This window comes from Podarcis tiliguerta (assembly GCF_965153285.1).
Source record: "Podarcis tiliguerta genome assembly, chromosome: 12".
Taxonomy (NCBI): Eukaryota; Metazoa; Chordata; class Lepidosauria; order Squamata; family Lacertidae; genus Podarcis; species Podarcis tiliguerta.
This window is the reverse complement of record NC_139545.1, coordinates 23,072,056-23,089,650: the sequence shown is the minus strand read 5'-3', so window position 1 is coordinate 23,089,650 and position 17,595 is coordinate 23,072,056. Positions and strand designations below refer to the sequence as shown.

Genomic DNA, 17,595 nt, shown 5'->3' with positions numbered 1-17,595 from the left:
CTTAACCTGAAGCACCACTTTAGCTAATGGGGCCTCCTGCTGCCGCTGCGCCGCCGGAGCACGATTTCTGTTCTCATCCTGAAGCAAAGTTATTCACCCGAGGTACTATTGCTGGGTTAGCGGAGTCTGTAACCTGAAGCGTATATAACCCAAGGTACCACTGTAGTTATATCTCCCAATATCCCCACCCACAGGGCTGTTGTGGTGGCTGCTCATAAACACCACATAAAGGTAAAGGTACCCCTGACCATTAGGTCCAGTCGCAGATGACTCTGGGGTTGTGCACTCATCTCGCTCTATAGGCCGAGGGAGCCAGTGTTTGTCCACAGACAGCTTCCAGGTCATGTGGCCAGCATGACTAAGCCACTTCTGGCAAACCAGAGCAGCGCATGGAAAACAATAATCTCTTGTGTTTGATCACAAGATGATGCACATAACTCACATTTGTAATTGGCTATATGTTCTGCCTTCTGCTTTCAAACTGCTAGGTTGGCAGGAGCAGGGACCAAGCAATGGGAGCTCACCCCGTTGCGGGGATTTGAACCGCCAACCTTCTGATTGGCAAGCCCAAGAGGCTTTGTGGTTTAGACCACAACGCCACCTGTGTCCCCATGTAGCCTGGTACTACATGCCAAACTTTATTAACCTGTACTCATTTTGGGAAGCAGCAGAGCTAGCACAGATCTTGTCCCATATCTACGTTGTTGAAATGGAAGTTTCCTTTGAAAGCTTTAATATGGCAGCATATCAAAACAACAGACCCACCTGAGCAGGGAAGAACCAGAAAAAAAGATTACTGTTGTGAGTCTTGTTGACGGTCAGATAACCCGAATAGCTCTTCACATTGGGTCCTGGAAGATGGCCTACCAGACTTAATTGCCTTCCTATTATAAAGAATGAGAAGTATAAAAAACATCAGACTGACGGGCTGATTATTTATTTTATTTCTTACATTTATATATCACCTTTATCTTTCAAGGATCTCAAGGTGGTGTATGTGGTTCTCATCCTCCCCATTTCATCCTCACAACCACTCTGTGAGGTAGGTTATTCAGGTGACTGGCCCAAGGTCACCCAGTGAACTTCATGGCTAAGTGAGGACACGCTTTAAGTAGTGTCTGGAAGTTCAGATGCATGGGAGATACATGGTTTTTTATTTGTGACATTGAGTAAAATAGTTTTTTAGAAGAACTCCTGTATTGGAATTAACTCCAGTTTTTTCAAGACACACGCAGAAAGCGAAAATAATAAGCAGCTTTGCGAAGTATAATAAGCATATGGAGGATCTGCTCTATATTTAACATCTTCTCTCAGCATCACGAACAATTACAAAGTGCTTGTATTGGTCGGCATTCTGGTCATATGTAAGGGAAAGAGAAAATGAGTGCAAGCCCAAAGAAAGAAAAACCATCATTTGTACCAATAGGGTATTTTTTCCAATGGCTCCCCTCCCTGCATGCTGCCTTCCCGATAAGGATTATCCGGTCCCAAGTCGGTGATTAAGAATAAATTAGCTGTGATTTTAAAATTGGAGTAGACAAATTCACAGAGGTTAAGGCTATCAATTAGGGACACGGGTGGCACTGTGGGTTAAACCACAGAGCCTAGGGCTTGCCGATCAGAAGGTCAACGGTTCGAATCCCCATGACAGGGTATAATAAATAATAATAATAATAATAATAATTACTATTATTTTAAAATTGATACCCTGCTCATCTGGCTGGGTTTCCCAAGCCACTCTGGGCTGCTTCCAGTACATATTAAAACATCAAACATTATTAACTTCCCATACAGGGCAGCCTTCAGATGAACTAAAAGTTCATATGGAAGATGTACACAATGGAACACCGTGACGGAAACCAGAGCGCACGTAAACACTGTTTACCTTCCCACCACAGAGGTACCTATTTATCTACTTGAACTGGTATGCTTTCGAACTACAGTGGTACCTTGGTTGCTGAACTTAATCCATGCCAGGAGTCCTTTCGACTCCCGGAACAGTTCAAAAACCAAGGCATGGCTTCTGATTGGTTGCAGTAGCTTCCTGCACTCAGTCGGAAGCCATGTAAGCCATGTTGGATGTTTGGCTTCCAAAAAATGTTCGCATCCCGGAACACTCACTTCCGAGGTTGCGGAGTTTGGGAGCCAAAACATCTGAGTACCAAGGCATTCAACAACCAAGGTACAACTGCACTTGTTTGGCAGAAGCTGGGACAGAGCAAAGCGGGGTGTTCAGCCCATCACGCGGATTCGATATGCCAACCTTCCGATTGGCAAGCTCAAGAGGCTCTGTCGTTTAGAACACATCACCACCCGCTTCCCACTCTCAACTAATGCATTCTACTGCTATGTGTAGAATTCTACACAGGAGATAATGAAGAACAGGTGGAAATATTTACATATTTTAAAATAACAAGATTAACACTTTTACCTTCCTCAGTTTTGCCACTTTCAATGTAAGGTGTTAGAAACAGCGGTTTTCCAGGGTCTCCTCCCAACGATGTTCCATACTTTATTCCCCGAAAAGCTCTTCGGAACACACTCCATCGCTCCTGAGTGTGGACTAGCTCCAAGCTCAAGCTGAGACTGAGCAAAGCCAGCAAGACCCGAGTTATCTTGCCCATCTTTTCATCCAGTTACCTTAGAATAAATCAGATTAGAGCACCATTTTAAACATGCGCTGCTGCGGCTTCGTAAAGTCTGTCTAGACCCTCCCCTCCCCTCCCCTCAATAGTAGCTCTGGGATGTTATGCAACATCTACCTCAAAGTTAAGTGCTTCCTTCTCACAGCTGAGAAAGCAGAAGTGGCTACAAGCGCTGCATTTTAACAAACACAACTAAGGGTTTGTTCACATGGTTGGCTTAATATGAAACTAAGTCATTTTCCCCTGCTGTGTGTCAATCTGCATTTGCAGAGTGTTGTTCGCATCGGAGACCAGGTGGGGATACCCAATATGCATAATAATAATAATTTTGTTATTTACACGCCGCCCATCTGACTGGGTTGCCCCAGCCATTCTGGGCCGCTCCCAACAGAATATTAAAAACACAATCAAATATCAAACATAAAAAACTTCCCTGCCTTCAGGCGTCTTCTAAGTCAGATAGATTCCCCACCCCTACAGTCCCTCCACAACTCCCATTCATGAAGCTCTCATCTGCGCATGCGCAACCACTGTCTCAAATTTATGTGCCGTTCTGTAGTACATATCAAATGCAGCTGAAGTTTTCTAATCAGATTGAAGCTAGTATTTGGTGAGTAACTACAGGATTGATAATGGATCGTACACCATGTGAATGCGGCTTCAAAAACTAAAAGTGGGAGAGCACCAAGACGTGGAGTACCCGGTAATGTGAACATATTCTAAGACTGTGGTTATAACTCCCCTTTCTGGGAGCGAGCACCATTGAATTTAGCAGGGCTTAATTCTGCGCAGATGTGGTTAGGACTGCAAGACAGTGCATCCTGTTAAGAGCAGACAGAGAAGGAATAGGAAAATCTGTGGTGATCAACCAGGACTGCAATTTAAAGCCCCTCACTAGACAATTGATGTCTTTGTTTCCAGGTTTTGGATTGGCCCTGTCTGCCAACGCATGGAGGGGAACAAGCAATGGGGGTGTAGAGAAGGTGGGGCAAGGTAATAAATAACAATAACAACAACAACAACAACAACAATAATACTTATACCCCACCCATCTGGCCAGGCCTCCCCAGCCACTCTGGGTGGCTCCCAACAGAGTATTTAAAACACAATAAAACATCAGACATTAAAAACTTCCCTTAACAGGGCTGCCTTCAGATGTCTTCTGAAAGTCAGATAGTTGTTTATTTCCTTGACATCTGATGGGAGGGCGTTCCACAGGGCGGGTGCCACTACCGAGAAGGCCCTCTGCCTGGTTCCCTGTAACCTCACTTCTCACGGTGAGGAAACCACCAGAAGGCCCTCGGTGCTGGACTTCAGTGTCCGGGCTAAATGATGGGGGTGGAGACACTCCTTCAGGTATACAGGTACTCATCCCCACTCTATCACACAATTCTAATTGCATAGGAGGGAGATGAAAGACTGATGAGGGCTCAGGCAGTCACCAACAACTGAGACAAGAAAGTACACAAGCAGATGGGTTGGGAAATGGCAGTCTTTCATTTCCTTCTCCCCAAGCCCAACAATTAGAGAGAGTACCTGGTTAATTCCAAACAGGACTTCGAAAGGAGAAATCTATACAAGTCATACCGGAAAGGAAAGGGTTTTCAATCAGCAGCTGCAGAAGCAGAATTACTTTTTCAGAGATGTCCTGTGTAAGCCCAGTTGCAGCTGGAGAGACCAAAGTTAAATCAATGGCACTTCCAAGTGTACACAGAGTTCATGCAGCAAAGAAGTGCTTTCTGCTGCAAAAGCAGGCTGAACTTTTCTTTAATCTAGTTCTAAATTGATTTTCAAGCATTACAGCAGACTGGCTGTTAGTCACACATTTCAGCTCAGAGCAGGATGACCTCTGAAGCCTCTACTCTCTCCCACGTCCTAATGCCAGCCTTAGAGAGAACAATCGCTGAAGGAAGTCGGGCATGCTTTGTTGTTTCCCTATAACAAGACAGAGCTTGTTGGTGCTTTTATGCAAAGGAGAAAATGCGTAACTAGAAGGTAGCAACAGTAAGAACTACCCAAGGGCTGTTTCTCACATTACAGGCAATATGAGTATTGCACTGGAGCCACATCTCTAGGGTTACTGTCCGGACATAATGATACTGGCCCAATTAGAATTTCACCCTTCTGATAAGCTACCAGAATTGGAAGATGCAAAGCCAGAAAAAAATCTATCTGAGCCATTCTAGCTGCTAGCCCACCAGAACCTGCCTTATACAGGTTCGTACCTCAGAAGTCGAACGGAATCCATTCCGGAAGTCCGTCTGACCTCCAAAACATTCGGAAACCAAGGCACGGCTTCCGATTGGCTGCAGTAGGCTCCTGCAGCCAATCAGAAGCTGTGCTTGGAAGTTTGGGTTCCACAGAACGCTCGCAAACTGGAACACTCACTGTTGGGTTTGTGGCGTTCGGGATCCAAAGCGTTTGACTTGCAAGGCATTCAGGATCCAAGGCACAACTGTAACGAGTTAAGACTCTCTAGGTCAGTACTGTCTTCACAGACTGGCAGCTGTACTCCATGGTTTCAAGCAGGGCACCTGAAAGCCAGCAAAGCAGGTCTTTGCAGGGCTCACAACAAATATGGTATCTGGTTCCTTCAGCATTAGGAGTTGCTTTTGTAGCTGGAGTCAGTCTGCCTGGTGACTGGTCAGCAGTTTATTTGTGTTTGACGTTGGGGTTCCAACCCTAAGAAACAGACGCAGGTGACATCCACTGTAGCCACCTTCCCTTACGTTCCCCCCTCCCACTGTATATTTAACTTCATACCTCAGCATTAAAAAAGGCTCTCCTATCCTGCAATAAGGGACACAGGTGGCACTGTGGTCTAAACCACTGAGCCTAGGGCTTGCCGAACAGAAGGTCGGCGGTTTGAATCCCTGCAATGGGGTGAGCTCCCGTTGCTCGGTCCCTGCTCCTGCCAACCTAGCAGTTCGAAAGCACACCAAAAAGTGCAAGTAGATAAATAGGTGGGAAGGTAAACGGTGGGAAGGTAAACGGCGTTTCCGTGCACTGCTCTGGTTCGCCAGAAGCGGCTTAGTCATGCTGGCCACATGATCCAGAAGCTGTACGCCGGCTCCCTCGGCCAGTAAAGCGAGATGAGCGCCGCAACCCCAGAGTTGTCCACAACTGGACCTTTACCTTTATCCTACAATAACAAAGCCTAAATACACGTAAAGCAAAAGTATTGAACTACCATTGCCTTTATATCCTTTGCCTTCCTCAGTACTGAATTTCATATTGTAAGCTCCTCTAGGCCGGGATCTCTCCTTTTATACTTTGTAAAGCACCATGCCCAGAAATGACACTTTATCAATCAATGGATGATGGACCGCTGGACACAGGACAATGCTGTACTGGGAAGAAAATCCAGTCCCCCTTCCCTTCATGCTCAGTTGAGGCCAACTAGCATTATCTCTAGACATGGTTTAATACTAGAAAAAGTATGCAAGAGAAAGCATTGTTCACTCACAGTGGAAATTACATTTATGAACTCTAAAGAGAGTCATGTGCAATGCAAGCTGTTTCTCTATATTGAAAAGGCTAAGGAATATATCGTCTTTTCTTGGCAATCTACACTCCAGTGACAGTTGTCCAAAGTCGAACAGCTAATCAAAGGTTTAGAATTCAGAGATAAATAGATTGGTGGAGGGGGAGAAATGACAATATTTCTATTGTAGCAAAAGCAGAAGGGTGCATTAGTTCCACACATATAAAAACCAGTCAGCCACTCAGGCACACTTATAAAACAATGGCAGAATTTTCTCAATGGATGAGAAAACGCAGACAATGTTATCAGGCTACCGCAGCCTTGCTGAATGGGGACTAGTGAACAGCCAGCCTGAAAGGGCATCCAAGACACCATTTTATTCCTGAAATGCCAAATCCCCTCTCCATTGGACTGTACAGATATAGTAAACTTTGCATCGTCCCTTCAACCTGACTGCCTGTAAGCAATTTTTTTGACACCTTTGGTATCAAATAGAGTAGGGGAGTGCTTTCACTAGGAATGGAAGGTGGTGCAGCTTGTACTAAGGAATTTGTTTATTTCCTTTTTGCCTTCTTGCTCTAAAAAAGAGCTGATGAAAATTTAAAGTGGAAAAAAAGTTTTATAGTCCTGAATCTTGCAGAACACAGAAAACATTATTATTTAGCAATGTGAAACCTGGCAGGGTGGGGAGTAACATTTTTGCTGTTCACACATACAGTGGTACCTTGGGTTAAGAATTTAATTCATTCTGGAGGTCCGTTCTTAACCTGAAACTGTTCTTAACCTGAGGTAGCACTTTAGCTAATGGGGCCTTCCACTGCCGCCGGAGCACAAGTTCTGTTCTCATCCTGAAGCAAAGTTCTTAACCCGAGGTACTATTTCTGGGTTAGCGGAGTCTGTAACCTGAAGCGTCTGTAACCCGAGGTACCACTGTACTTAGAAGCATGACTCTCAAAAATGTTCGCAACAAGCCAATACAGTTTCTCCTGAATATATTATTGCTACTTGATCACCTCCCATATATGTCCCAATGTGATGTATGAAATATAAGAAAAAGAGCCAGAAATTTACAAAAAGAAAGAAAAAACTGATCAGTTTCAGAACAATGCAAAATGGATAACCACGGAAGACCTTTTCATCTAGATGAGAAAGGCTGACAGAATAACTGCTTAATGTGTTCTAAAGCAGCTGCTGAGCATCTGTCTTCTCCTGTCTATGCAGTTGTAAATCTATGACCATAGAAGAGGGGGGGGGGAAACCATCCTACAGGAAGGCAAATCTTTAAATATTGGTATTCAGTGAGAGTTCAAATAGTGTAGGGAAAGTATGAACTGCAACATAATGTTGCAGTGCAAAGTGTTCCTGCCAGCCAACCATGCCATCTTAAATGATAGTCTATTTTTGGGTAAAGATGCACCTGCACCTTTGCATAGGAGGAGGAAATATCAACAGGTGCAACTTGAATGACAAGCTTGTTGTTGTTGTTTAGTCGTTCAGTCGTGTCCGACTCTTCGTGACCCCATGGACCAGAGCACGCCAGGCACTCCTGTCTTCCACTGCCACCCGCAGTTTGGTCAGACTCATGTTTGTAGCTTCGAGAACACTGTCCAACCATCTCATCCTCTGTCGTCCCCTTCTCCTTGTGCCCTCCATCTTTCCCAACATCAGGGTCTTTTCCAGGGAGTCTTCTCTTCTCATGAGGTGGCCAAAGTATTGGAGCCTCAGCTTCAGGATCTGTCAATGACAAGCTACCTAACTCTTTTTCCATTCTGGGGCAAGCAACATTCCATAGCCATTGAGGATGTCCCTAATTGAGCTGTTTGGGGGTTTTATTTTGTACTTCTACAAACCCTTAAGGCTCCATCAATTCTGGGTGGTAGTGATTTGGTAACATAAGGATCCGCAGCTGGAGGATGGGTTTGCTATTAGTATAAGATCAAAATTCATGTCAGTTTACTCCTACTGTTTGAATTCTCTTAAAAGTCCAAAAGGTCACAACAAGTGAATTAGTACTTTGATCTGCATCTCCTTAGAGAACAGGTTAGCCAGAAATTCTCAATTTCAAGGCAGCTGTTATTAGGCCAATATTCTCAAGTAGGGAGGGACAATGAAAGAGATAGAAGAAGAGTGGTTTGCCAGAGTTTGCTTCCGAGATGAAGTTTGAATGGATCTTCTTGGCTCACACTATTACACTGCAAGCCTATACATGCCAACTCAAAAGTAAGTCCAACTGAGTTAAAGTGCTTCTCATTCCCAAGTCCAGCAGGGATAGGATTGCTGAGAATCACTATACTCTCAGCTCTTTTTCAAGCCCCCAAACATTTTTGTCTATTCTTTGTTGCTAGTTTTGGAAGACTGGGGTACAAATCTGGAATTTGGTTATGTGTTTGGCTAGAAAAGACCAAAAGAAATCATCTTCTTTTTTTTTCAGAGTATGTTGGACAAAGTCAAGTAGAGCTTGCCAAATACTTTTACCATGATAGGTTCCAAGTCAGTCAAGTGTATCTCAGCAAAACAGTGGAAGAGAGTAACTTTAATCATTATGAAGCTAATAAAGGAATCAGATTTCTTCACAGTATTTCACTACTTCTTAGGATTACATTTTGCTTGGTAACATCTTGCTCCTCTTCCAAGCAAACATTGAAGTATTTCACGTTCAGGAAAAAAAGATATGAAAACAGAAAATTCAAGAGACATGTTACTCACTTGCTACAGTCAAAAATGGCATTCATAATAAAGGTTTGTGGCTCCTCAAGCTTCAGAAATAATAAATTGACATAGTTATAAGAACTTTATATTAATACTACCTGAGTGGTACAGTGGTACCTCGGGTTAAGAACTTAATTCATTCTGGAGGTCCATTCTTAACCTGAAACTGTTCTTAACCTGAAGTACCACTTTAGCTAATGGGGCCTCCTTGCTGCTGCTGCGCCGTCGTCGTGCGATTTCTGTTCTCATCCTAAAGCAAAGTTATTAACCCAAGGTACCATTTCTGGGTCAGCGGAGTCTGTAACCTGAAGCTTCTGTAACCTGAGGTACCACTGTATTTGTTTTAACAGGCTTAATCAGCTCAGCTACAAGAACACCACAGACACTGAGGGTCTATATTCTTACCTGTTACGAGTAGTAAGCTATCTTTCTCCTTAGCCAATCCTATCCAGCCAAATTTTAGTGGGGCTACCCAAAGGACAGAATGGCTAATAACTACTTTTATAAGTACCATAAGAATGCAGCAGCAACAGTAAAACAACAGCTGATGTTGATTCTGTGTCAATGGCATGCCCCCTTGTGGCTAATACTGATCTTACTGGAGCTAATACTGGATTATTATTTCCATTGTCAAAAGAGTAAATAAGAGCAAATATTTAGCGCATTTTGCAACAATGCTACATAGCTGCTCTAAAGGCAATGCCAACCACTTGTCATCTCAAACCAATCTTACAAAACAGTCATGGCAAAAATAGTAACCACAGCTGTAAAACTTCACAACCACTTCCATTGTTTCCTTCCATTTGCATTCTTCTTCCTTCAAATATTGAATTTACTTACCCATTCTGCTAGTGTGATACAACATTTCCCAGTTTCAATAGAGGAGTTTATGTCTCGTTTTCAACCAGAATTTCTATATCATTTTGCCCAAAGAAAGAAAGAAAGAAACCACTTCACAACTCACCATTGAAAACTGACTTTAGCAACTTGACAGTAGAAGGCAGCACCACAGATTTCTCTTAACTAATGAGAAGGGAACTATTTCACTGCATCACAGTCAACATTTCCTGTTTCGTTTTTTGCCTCCCCATGCAAATCTGTCATTTACTTATTCTCACTCACCCATTTAGTAGAACTTCATGATTCACTTTCTGAAGGCTGGGAGCCTCAATATGCCATCCACTACTTAACCCCAAAACCACCTATCCCTTCTTGTTCCTTTCCCATATTCTTGACAATACTTTTCTCAGGAGACAATCTGATCAAGCTGTATGGCAGCCTTCTTCTTCGGCGATCACTCGTAGCCGAGTAAGATTGTCTTCCATAAACACGGTTTTAACAGTGGGTCCATGAGTGACTGTGGAGGCCAATTCTGGATCCACACATCCTTCCACAGTGGGGACATTGGTTTCCGGGCAGGAGTTGAGTTTGAGCATCTTCAAAGCCCATGACACCTTTGGTAAAAGCTGTTCTCCAACTGGAGTGCTTGCAGGCCAGTGTTTCTCAGTTGTTGGTGTTTATACTACATTTTTTTTAGATTTGCCTTGAGAGAGTCTTTAAACCTCTTTTGTTGACTACCAGCATTACACTTTCCATTTTTAATTTTGGAATAGAGTAGTTGCTTTGGAAGATGATAATCAGGCATCTGTACAACATGACCAATCCAACGAAGTTGATGTTAAAGAATCATTGCTTCAATACTTGTGATCTTTGCTTCTTCCAGTACACTGGCATTAGTTTGCCTGTCTTCCCAAGTGATAAAAGCCTATAGCTGCCATTACACTTTGGAACTGTACCTATGGTTTGGCAGAAGTGGTTCATTTGGGATTTGTTTGACAGCAATATATATTTTTGCATGTCATCTATCGCCTACACTTTGCGGCACAGTATATTAAAATATGAACAACAAGATGCAGAAGCAGGAACACAAGAATCTGCTAATTTTGGTTTCTCTCCATTTTTCTAATCTTCCGTTCAGTTCTCCACATTTCCACATCAGTTTGCAAACTGTTTTTCTTAAAAGTCCTCGTGAAAAGTCACCATAATTTTAGTGTTGATTTCTCCTATATACTTTCTTGTATGCAGTTTTGTCTCATATACACATTTTAGCAAAGCAATTTTCTCTAACATAATCCATTTCTCTATGTTGATTATAGTAATACACCTCTCTTGGTATATGCATTCTTTAACATGTTATCTGGCTATGTTCCAGTGTGTGTATTGAAAGTTCGTCTTTGCAGTTCGTCTTTAAATGCAAATTAAATCAGACTCCCCACATGGGTACAGGGCATCTTCTACATAACTAGGCTACATGGCTTTTTAAAAACAAAAAACAGAAGTATTTTGTTTTGCTATAACTATTTTGTTTCAAATAGTCAATGATGCTTAAGGCTCTCCCTCTCAAGCACAAATCCAAGGAGCAAAGTGGATGTAATATTCCTCCAAAGATCACACTGAACTAGGATACAAAGGCAGATCTACACATTGTGAGTTTTTAACTCCTTGTCTGTTTCCCAAGATTGCAGCTGGGGAGTAAAGGGTTAACTCTCTCCTTCAAATATATTGTGCTCTCCACAAAAATCACCCCCCTCCCTATAGGAATCATCTTTTCTTCAAGTTTGGGGCAGGGGAAAGAGAATGAGTGTGAGATTGAGAAAGACAGCGAGTGAATGGCTGTGTGTCCGTTTGAATGAATGAAGAAATTAACAAATGTCACATGCCTAGGTGTATATATGAATGCATATGTGTTTTTTTGTGAATGATGTAGGAATGGGTAAGTGTTTTATAGCGACCCTTGAAAAGCTAGCCATCAAGGAATGCAGCCTACAGGCTGAAAAAGCTTCCCCATTCCTGCCCAGAAGATCTATTTGCTGTTCCCGGAATCATGAGCTGCCAAACTGAGACTTGGAGGTCAGTATTTCAAACAGTAGAAACTGCAGCAGTTTACATATAACTACTCTTTTCCTCTTCACAAGTGGCAGACTGCTTATCATTGCTATGGTACCAACCCTGATCCAGCATCAATAGTTGTGCTAATTTTACAGACACGAATAGGACATGCATCAATTCCTTATCCTTGCAACTACTGCCCCATACAAGTCAATGGAGAAGTGAGACTGGCCCTTAAATACCAAACGGTTCTCAGTTTCGTTTCTAAGGGAAACATAGAAAACAGCATGTTCGTGAATGTGTTCAAGTCACATACTTTCCAAAAACGAGTTCCTGTTTTTTCCTTAAAAGAAAGTGATCTTGAAAGGACAACGAATAACTGTGCCGGGCCAGGAAGCCCTATACAGTGGTACCTCGGGTTAAGTACTTAATTTGTTCTGGAGCTCCATTCTTAACCTGAAACTGTTCTTAACCTGAAGTACCACTTTAGCAGATGGGGCCTCCCGCTGCTGCTGCGCTGCCGGAGCACGATTTCTGTTCTCATCCTGAAGCAAAGTTCTTAACCTGAAGCACTATTTCTGGGTTAGCGGAGTCTGTAACCTGAAGCGTATGTAACCTGAGGTACCACTGTACTATTTTCCCCATTATTATTTTTTTTACAGTGCTACATTCACCCATCCTTAACGATACTTAGAAATAAGTAAATGCTCCAGTCACAGAGACAGGGCTGTACTGACAATCAGGTCACCAGAGATTGTCATGGCTATCCTCCAACAGTGACAGCAATGGTTGCAGAAAGGCCAGTTGTGTCTGTGCTTCTAAGACCTTGCCCTGATTCTGCCTGAAGTAATAGAAAACCCAGCCAACCTAATTTGAATGGACACATAGGAAGTTGCTTTATATCACGGCAAACCATTGATCCACCCGGCCCAGTACTGTCAACACTGATTGGCTGTGAATCTCCAGGGTTACAGGCAAGGGACATTCCCAAATCTACCTGCAGATGCCAGGAATGGAAGCTGGGAATTTCTGCATGCAGAGGAGATGCTCTGCTCCTGGGATCTGGGAATTTCCTGTAAGCAAAATTAGCACAGGCAATGATAACTACTGTTTTCAGCTCAGGATACTGGGGTGATCTAGAGCAGAGGAGAGCAAAGGCAGATCAGAATCTACTGGGGGATTTTAGGGGAAGAGTAGAAAGAGTTACAGTGGTACCCCGCAAGACGAATGCCTTGGAAGACGAAAAACTCGCTAGACGAAAGGGTTTTTCGTTTTCTGAGGTGCTTCGCAAGACGGATTTTCCTAAGGGCTTGCTTCGCTAGACGAAACGGCCCTGCCTCTCGTGTCATGGCGACGGTCCCTGCACGCACGCACGCACGCTCGCTTCCCCGCTCCGACGGCTCCCTCCCACCTTCCGGCTGACGGTTAGTGCCTCGCGCCGCTGCCCGCTCCCCTCAGAGAGCCGTTGCCGCCAGCGCCTCTCTCTCCCTGGAGTCGCGCTCCTGAGCCCCGCCGCCCTCCAGCAGCCGCGTCGCACAGTGGCCACAACGCGCGGGTGAGTCTGAGGTACCGGCTGCGGCAGCTGTCCTGCTTCTCCCCGCCCCTCCCCGCCGTTGTCAGTGTTTAAATGCAGTGGTGCTTCGCAAGACGAAAAAACTCGTACAACGAAAAAACTCGCAGAATGAATTAATTTCGTCTTGCAAGGCACCACTGTACTTTACTCCAAACTGTTTTTTTTAAAAGTAAGGCTTCCTTAAAATAAAATAAGGCTGCTGAGTAAAGACTTAGGGAATGGATTTTGGTATGAATACTTTTCTAGTTCTGAAAACAAATCTGTGAGTTTTTTCTTGGGGATTTTTCCCAACAGGTGTTTCTGCCAATCCACCAGTGGGAGCTGCCAGATATATACTGTACAAGGTTTTCTATTTCAGTGTAGACTAATCGCACATAAGTCAGCTTGGTGTGGAACGCCTTTTTTTCAGCAGAAAACCAAAATCACTGTACTGTAAGTATCTCCCCTAAGAAAGGGAGCCAAATCCAGCCCAAATGCACTGATCTGTTCAGCACAGCAAAGTTCTCACCAGTCCTTGAATCACCTCTAATCTGCTACCCATGTAGCCATTCTTCCCCAATGGCCTCTAAATCTGGGCCTTAACCAGGCCTATAATTTTAGAACTTTCCAGCTTGCCATTAAAGCAGACGTTCCATTACCACATGCTAGGTTCACAGCAGTGGGAAGCTTATAGCAAGAATCACATCCCATAACCTGCTATCATGGCATTATAGGCAGGGACCTCTTCATGATCCCAGGAATAATCCTGGCTTGACCCTGTTCCTTATCTGACCCACCATTTTGCACCAGGCTCCAGCTGATGGGCTTAGGAGTTTTAGTAAAATAATATTTTTTTAAAAAAAACACACCAAGATTCCACAAGTGTAGTATCTGTCCATCCTTGTTCTAGAAAAGAAATAAGGAAGAAATGTGTCAAGAGTCATGGATAATCTGTTGGGGAGTGTAGATTGATGATGGACAGGACCAGATCCAAAAATGGGTGGGGTGTGCAGCACTGCTCAGCTCTATTTTCTTGCTGCGCCACTCATCATTCTATTTGCTTTTTACCCCTTTATCCATCTTTCTTTTCTCCCTCTGGCATCCTCCCAACCTGCAAGTCCTTTTTATTTCTAGGCTCACCATATAGGAGCCACATCATCTGCCCCCCCCCTTTCTCTCAGATATGCGCGCACACACACACACACACACAATGAAGCAATTGCCTAAGAAGTGAGATAGACAACAGTGGCCTGACAGCAAGGCTTTTTTCCAAAGGAAAAATTAAGACACAAGCTTATAATTTGTGCACAAAATGTGTGCTGCTGCAACAACGCACCTGTGCATTTTCCTGGTGTGTGAATAATATCCTTTCTGGCTTATGAGTCAGATTCCCGGGAACCGGGAATATAACAGCACTACTGCAAAAGGATTTCCTTGCATATTAAAAACATTGGTGACTCCTCTGCAGAGAGTGATGACGGAGTATTTTTGGCAGTGGAAGAAGAAAGTGGCATGCCTGTTGTGGGCCTGGGATTCTAGGGGAGCCTGGACTTCTTAGTTTGCTATTCACATCATCAGTCACTTTTCACACCATCTAAAATAATACAAAATTTTGAATACCTTGATTTTTTGTAACTTCTCATTGCGGGTTTGCTCAGCCACAGGGTCCAGAGCTGTGCAAGGCTGGGGCCGCTTGGACCTCACTACCGATTGAGAGCTACAAAACCTATCGTTCTTTAACGTTTCCTGATGCAAGCAGACATATCCAAAGCCTAAGCAAAACATGCAGCCACAGAACTGTCAATTAAGGTTGGATTTAACCCGGCTTTTATAAGTCAGTTGTGCAACAAGGAAGCGCCTTTCGGCCTTTCCTAACTTCATCAAATGCTGGTTTCCTTTCTAGTACTATTATTTATCAGGAGCAGAGTAAGAGAAAGTTGGGCGTTCCTCTCCTCTTCCACAACTCATTCTTAATTTATTACATAGCTGTCAACTTACAGATTTGAAAATAAGGGACCAGCAGCCTTGAAAATAAGGGACCTGCAGCCAAAATAAGGGACCTGCAGCCTCACCTGTTCCAGGCACTCCAGTCTTCCTGTCCTCCTGCAATCTGGTCAAACTCATGCTGGTAGCTTCGAGAACACTGTCTAACCAACTTTGTAACCAGAGGTTCAACTGAATAGAATCTGAATCACATGCACCACAAGGCCTATGCAGCCTCAACTTAAGATGGCTCCCCAGCCTGGCTTTGCACTGCAAAGTTTGCAGCAGCAAGTGCAACAAAATGGCATCCAGCATTCAAAAACCCCCTCAGCTTGCATTAACTAGCCACACACAAGGCATGCAAGCTCCACCCCCCAGTCGTTCTTAGACTCCTTATTGGGTGAGCAACACAGCCAAGCAACACAGTTGAGCCTCCCTCCTCCCTGGCCGGCAGGGAGGGAGGAAGAGGAGCTGCTTCCTTTGAAATTTAAGGGACATCCATCAATAAGGGACAGCAGCGGGACATGGTGCTGGAATAAGGGACTGTCCCTTCAAATAAGGGACACTTGACAGCTATTACTTATTACGAGTATCACTGAACTCATTTGAACTTACTGTGGGGCAAACCTGCTTTAGCCTGCCCTTTAAATTTAAGCCAGGCCTCAAGTGGGGGCCTTCGGCTTTCAAAAGGAACAGGAGTGATCATAAGGAAGAGGAGGGTGTTTTCAGCATACTTAAAAATGATTTTTGCCTTTGTCAGCCAGTAACCATCACCATCTTCTGACCCTGACACATTCACACACACAGGAGATTTGGAAGAAAGCCTTCCCGAGAAACATGCCTTCCTGTTGTGGGCAACCCCTCGCGCCCTTCTTTTTGGAAATTAACCATTGCTGTTCCGGCAGGTCTCCGACAACCCTTAACCGCAGGGAGGCGACCTTGCGCTTTATTGCTCTGCTTTATCCTAAAAATAAATATGGGGGTTCAACATGAGGCCCTTCCAAACAGCAGCAGCCCCTGGACTGAGCTAGTCAGCCCCCTAACCAAAAGGAAAAACACCCCCGGCGCTGTCTTATTACGGATTCTACCCTAAATGCGCCGCATCTAGCATACAGCGCTGGCTTACCTGCCCAGAGACATTGTCCCAAATTTCCCGGCCTCACTCACCGGCTGCAGATCATCTGCTGACCCCCACCGGCAACCAGAGCCCTGCAAGAAGGCTGGCAAGCCACAAGCCCGCATGCAGCCAATCGCGATCCCGGGCAGGGAAGGCGGGGGGGAGAAGAAGCAGCCTTGCCCGCCCCCTTTGCCTATGGCGTCTGCCTATTGGGAAAGCGAAGGCGCCTTCGGCGGATCCCTTGCATTATTTAGGCTTTGGAATAAACATGGATTCCGCCACCCCGGGTTAAAAAGAAACCGGTCTACATAAAGAAGCAAAGCACATTTCCCCTCCCTCCCCCATCACTTTATTTCTGCAATACTAAACTGGGAGGAATTCCCCCACCAGGCGAGCAGAATAGGATCGCGTTGCGCGGGGGCGTCTAGCAATGAAAGGCCAGGTCTCAGGATCTGACGCTGCGCGACATGCTTGCAATTAAAACGTCTGTGCCGAGGACATTTACTGAGAGAGAAGTCCCGCTGCTGGGCTCGGATTTGCTTCTGAGTAAGCGCAGTTAGAATCCTGCATGGGAGAAAGCCCTGTGTTTTCGCCCTGTGTTAAAGAATCAGCAGCCACTGCTGCTGTCAGCTGACAGCCCCACTCACCTCCTCCTTTCTGCTCTTAAAGAAACAGTACGTCAAAACGGCGTAGATTGCGTGTTGCTCAGTTTTGTGGGTTAAGTGCCCCCAAACCATGGGCGTAGCCAGGATTTATTTGGGAGGGGAAGGCATTGTGCGTGGTGAGAGGTAGGGCAGAACCACGTTGTCTGTGATGCAATTGGTCAGTTAAATATTCTTATTTACTTACTTAATTTAGCCCCCTGCAAACCACAGGCTACGGCCATGCCCCAGACTGAACCAGTTTTTAAAAAGATATTTAATACATTTCTTTCCACAGAACATAAAGACAAAGTGACTTTTTGTTTTTAAACTGAAGCCGCCTCAAGCTGCGTGGAAAGGCAGAGCAGAAATGTTTTCAATTAAAGTAAGTGAAAGGTCCGTGGAGACTTGTGGTAGGAGAGAGCAGGATCCACTGATGAAACCAAAAGGGTTTTTTAAAAAATATTTCCCTATGATTTTTCCAAACTATTTAGAAAACAGGTTATATAAATATATGTGCCTGCTTTATTTTTCTTTTCTTTTCTAAAAAAATTTGCATTTGATTTTAAAGGTGG

At 44.2% G+C, this 17,595-nt stretch overlaps 1 protein-coding gene across 8 annotated transcripts in view; it reads right to left on the bottom strand.

Moving 5' to 3' along the window:
- CPVL (carboxypeptidase vitellogenic like) overlaps positions 1–17,132 on the bottom strand; it is a 60,184-nt gene extending 43,052 nt beyond the window's left edge. Inside the window, exons 1-3 of one of the 8 annotated variants that reach the window (XM_083405053.1) lie at positions 17,027–17,132; positions 2,432–2,640; positions 766–884 (exon numbers count right to left, since the gene is read on the bottom strand). In XM_083405053.1, coding sequence (XP_083261179.1) covers positions 766–884; positions 2,432–2,624 — 312 coding nt within the window. In that variant the 5' untranslated portion in view covers positions 2,625–2,640; positions 17,027–17,132. The other 7 variants (XM_083405055.1, XM_083405052.1, XM_083405051.1 and 4 more) reach the window with 7 other exon arrangements.
- Positions 17,133–17,595: the final 463 nt, after the last annotated feature.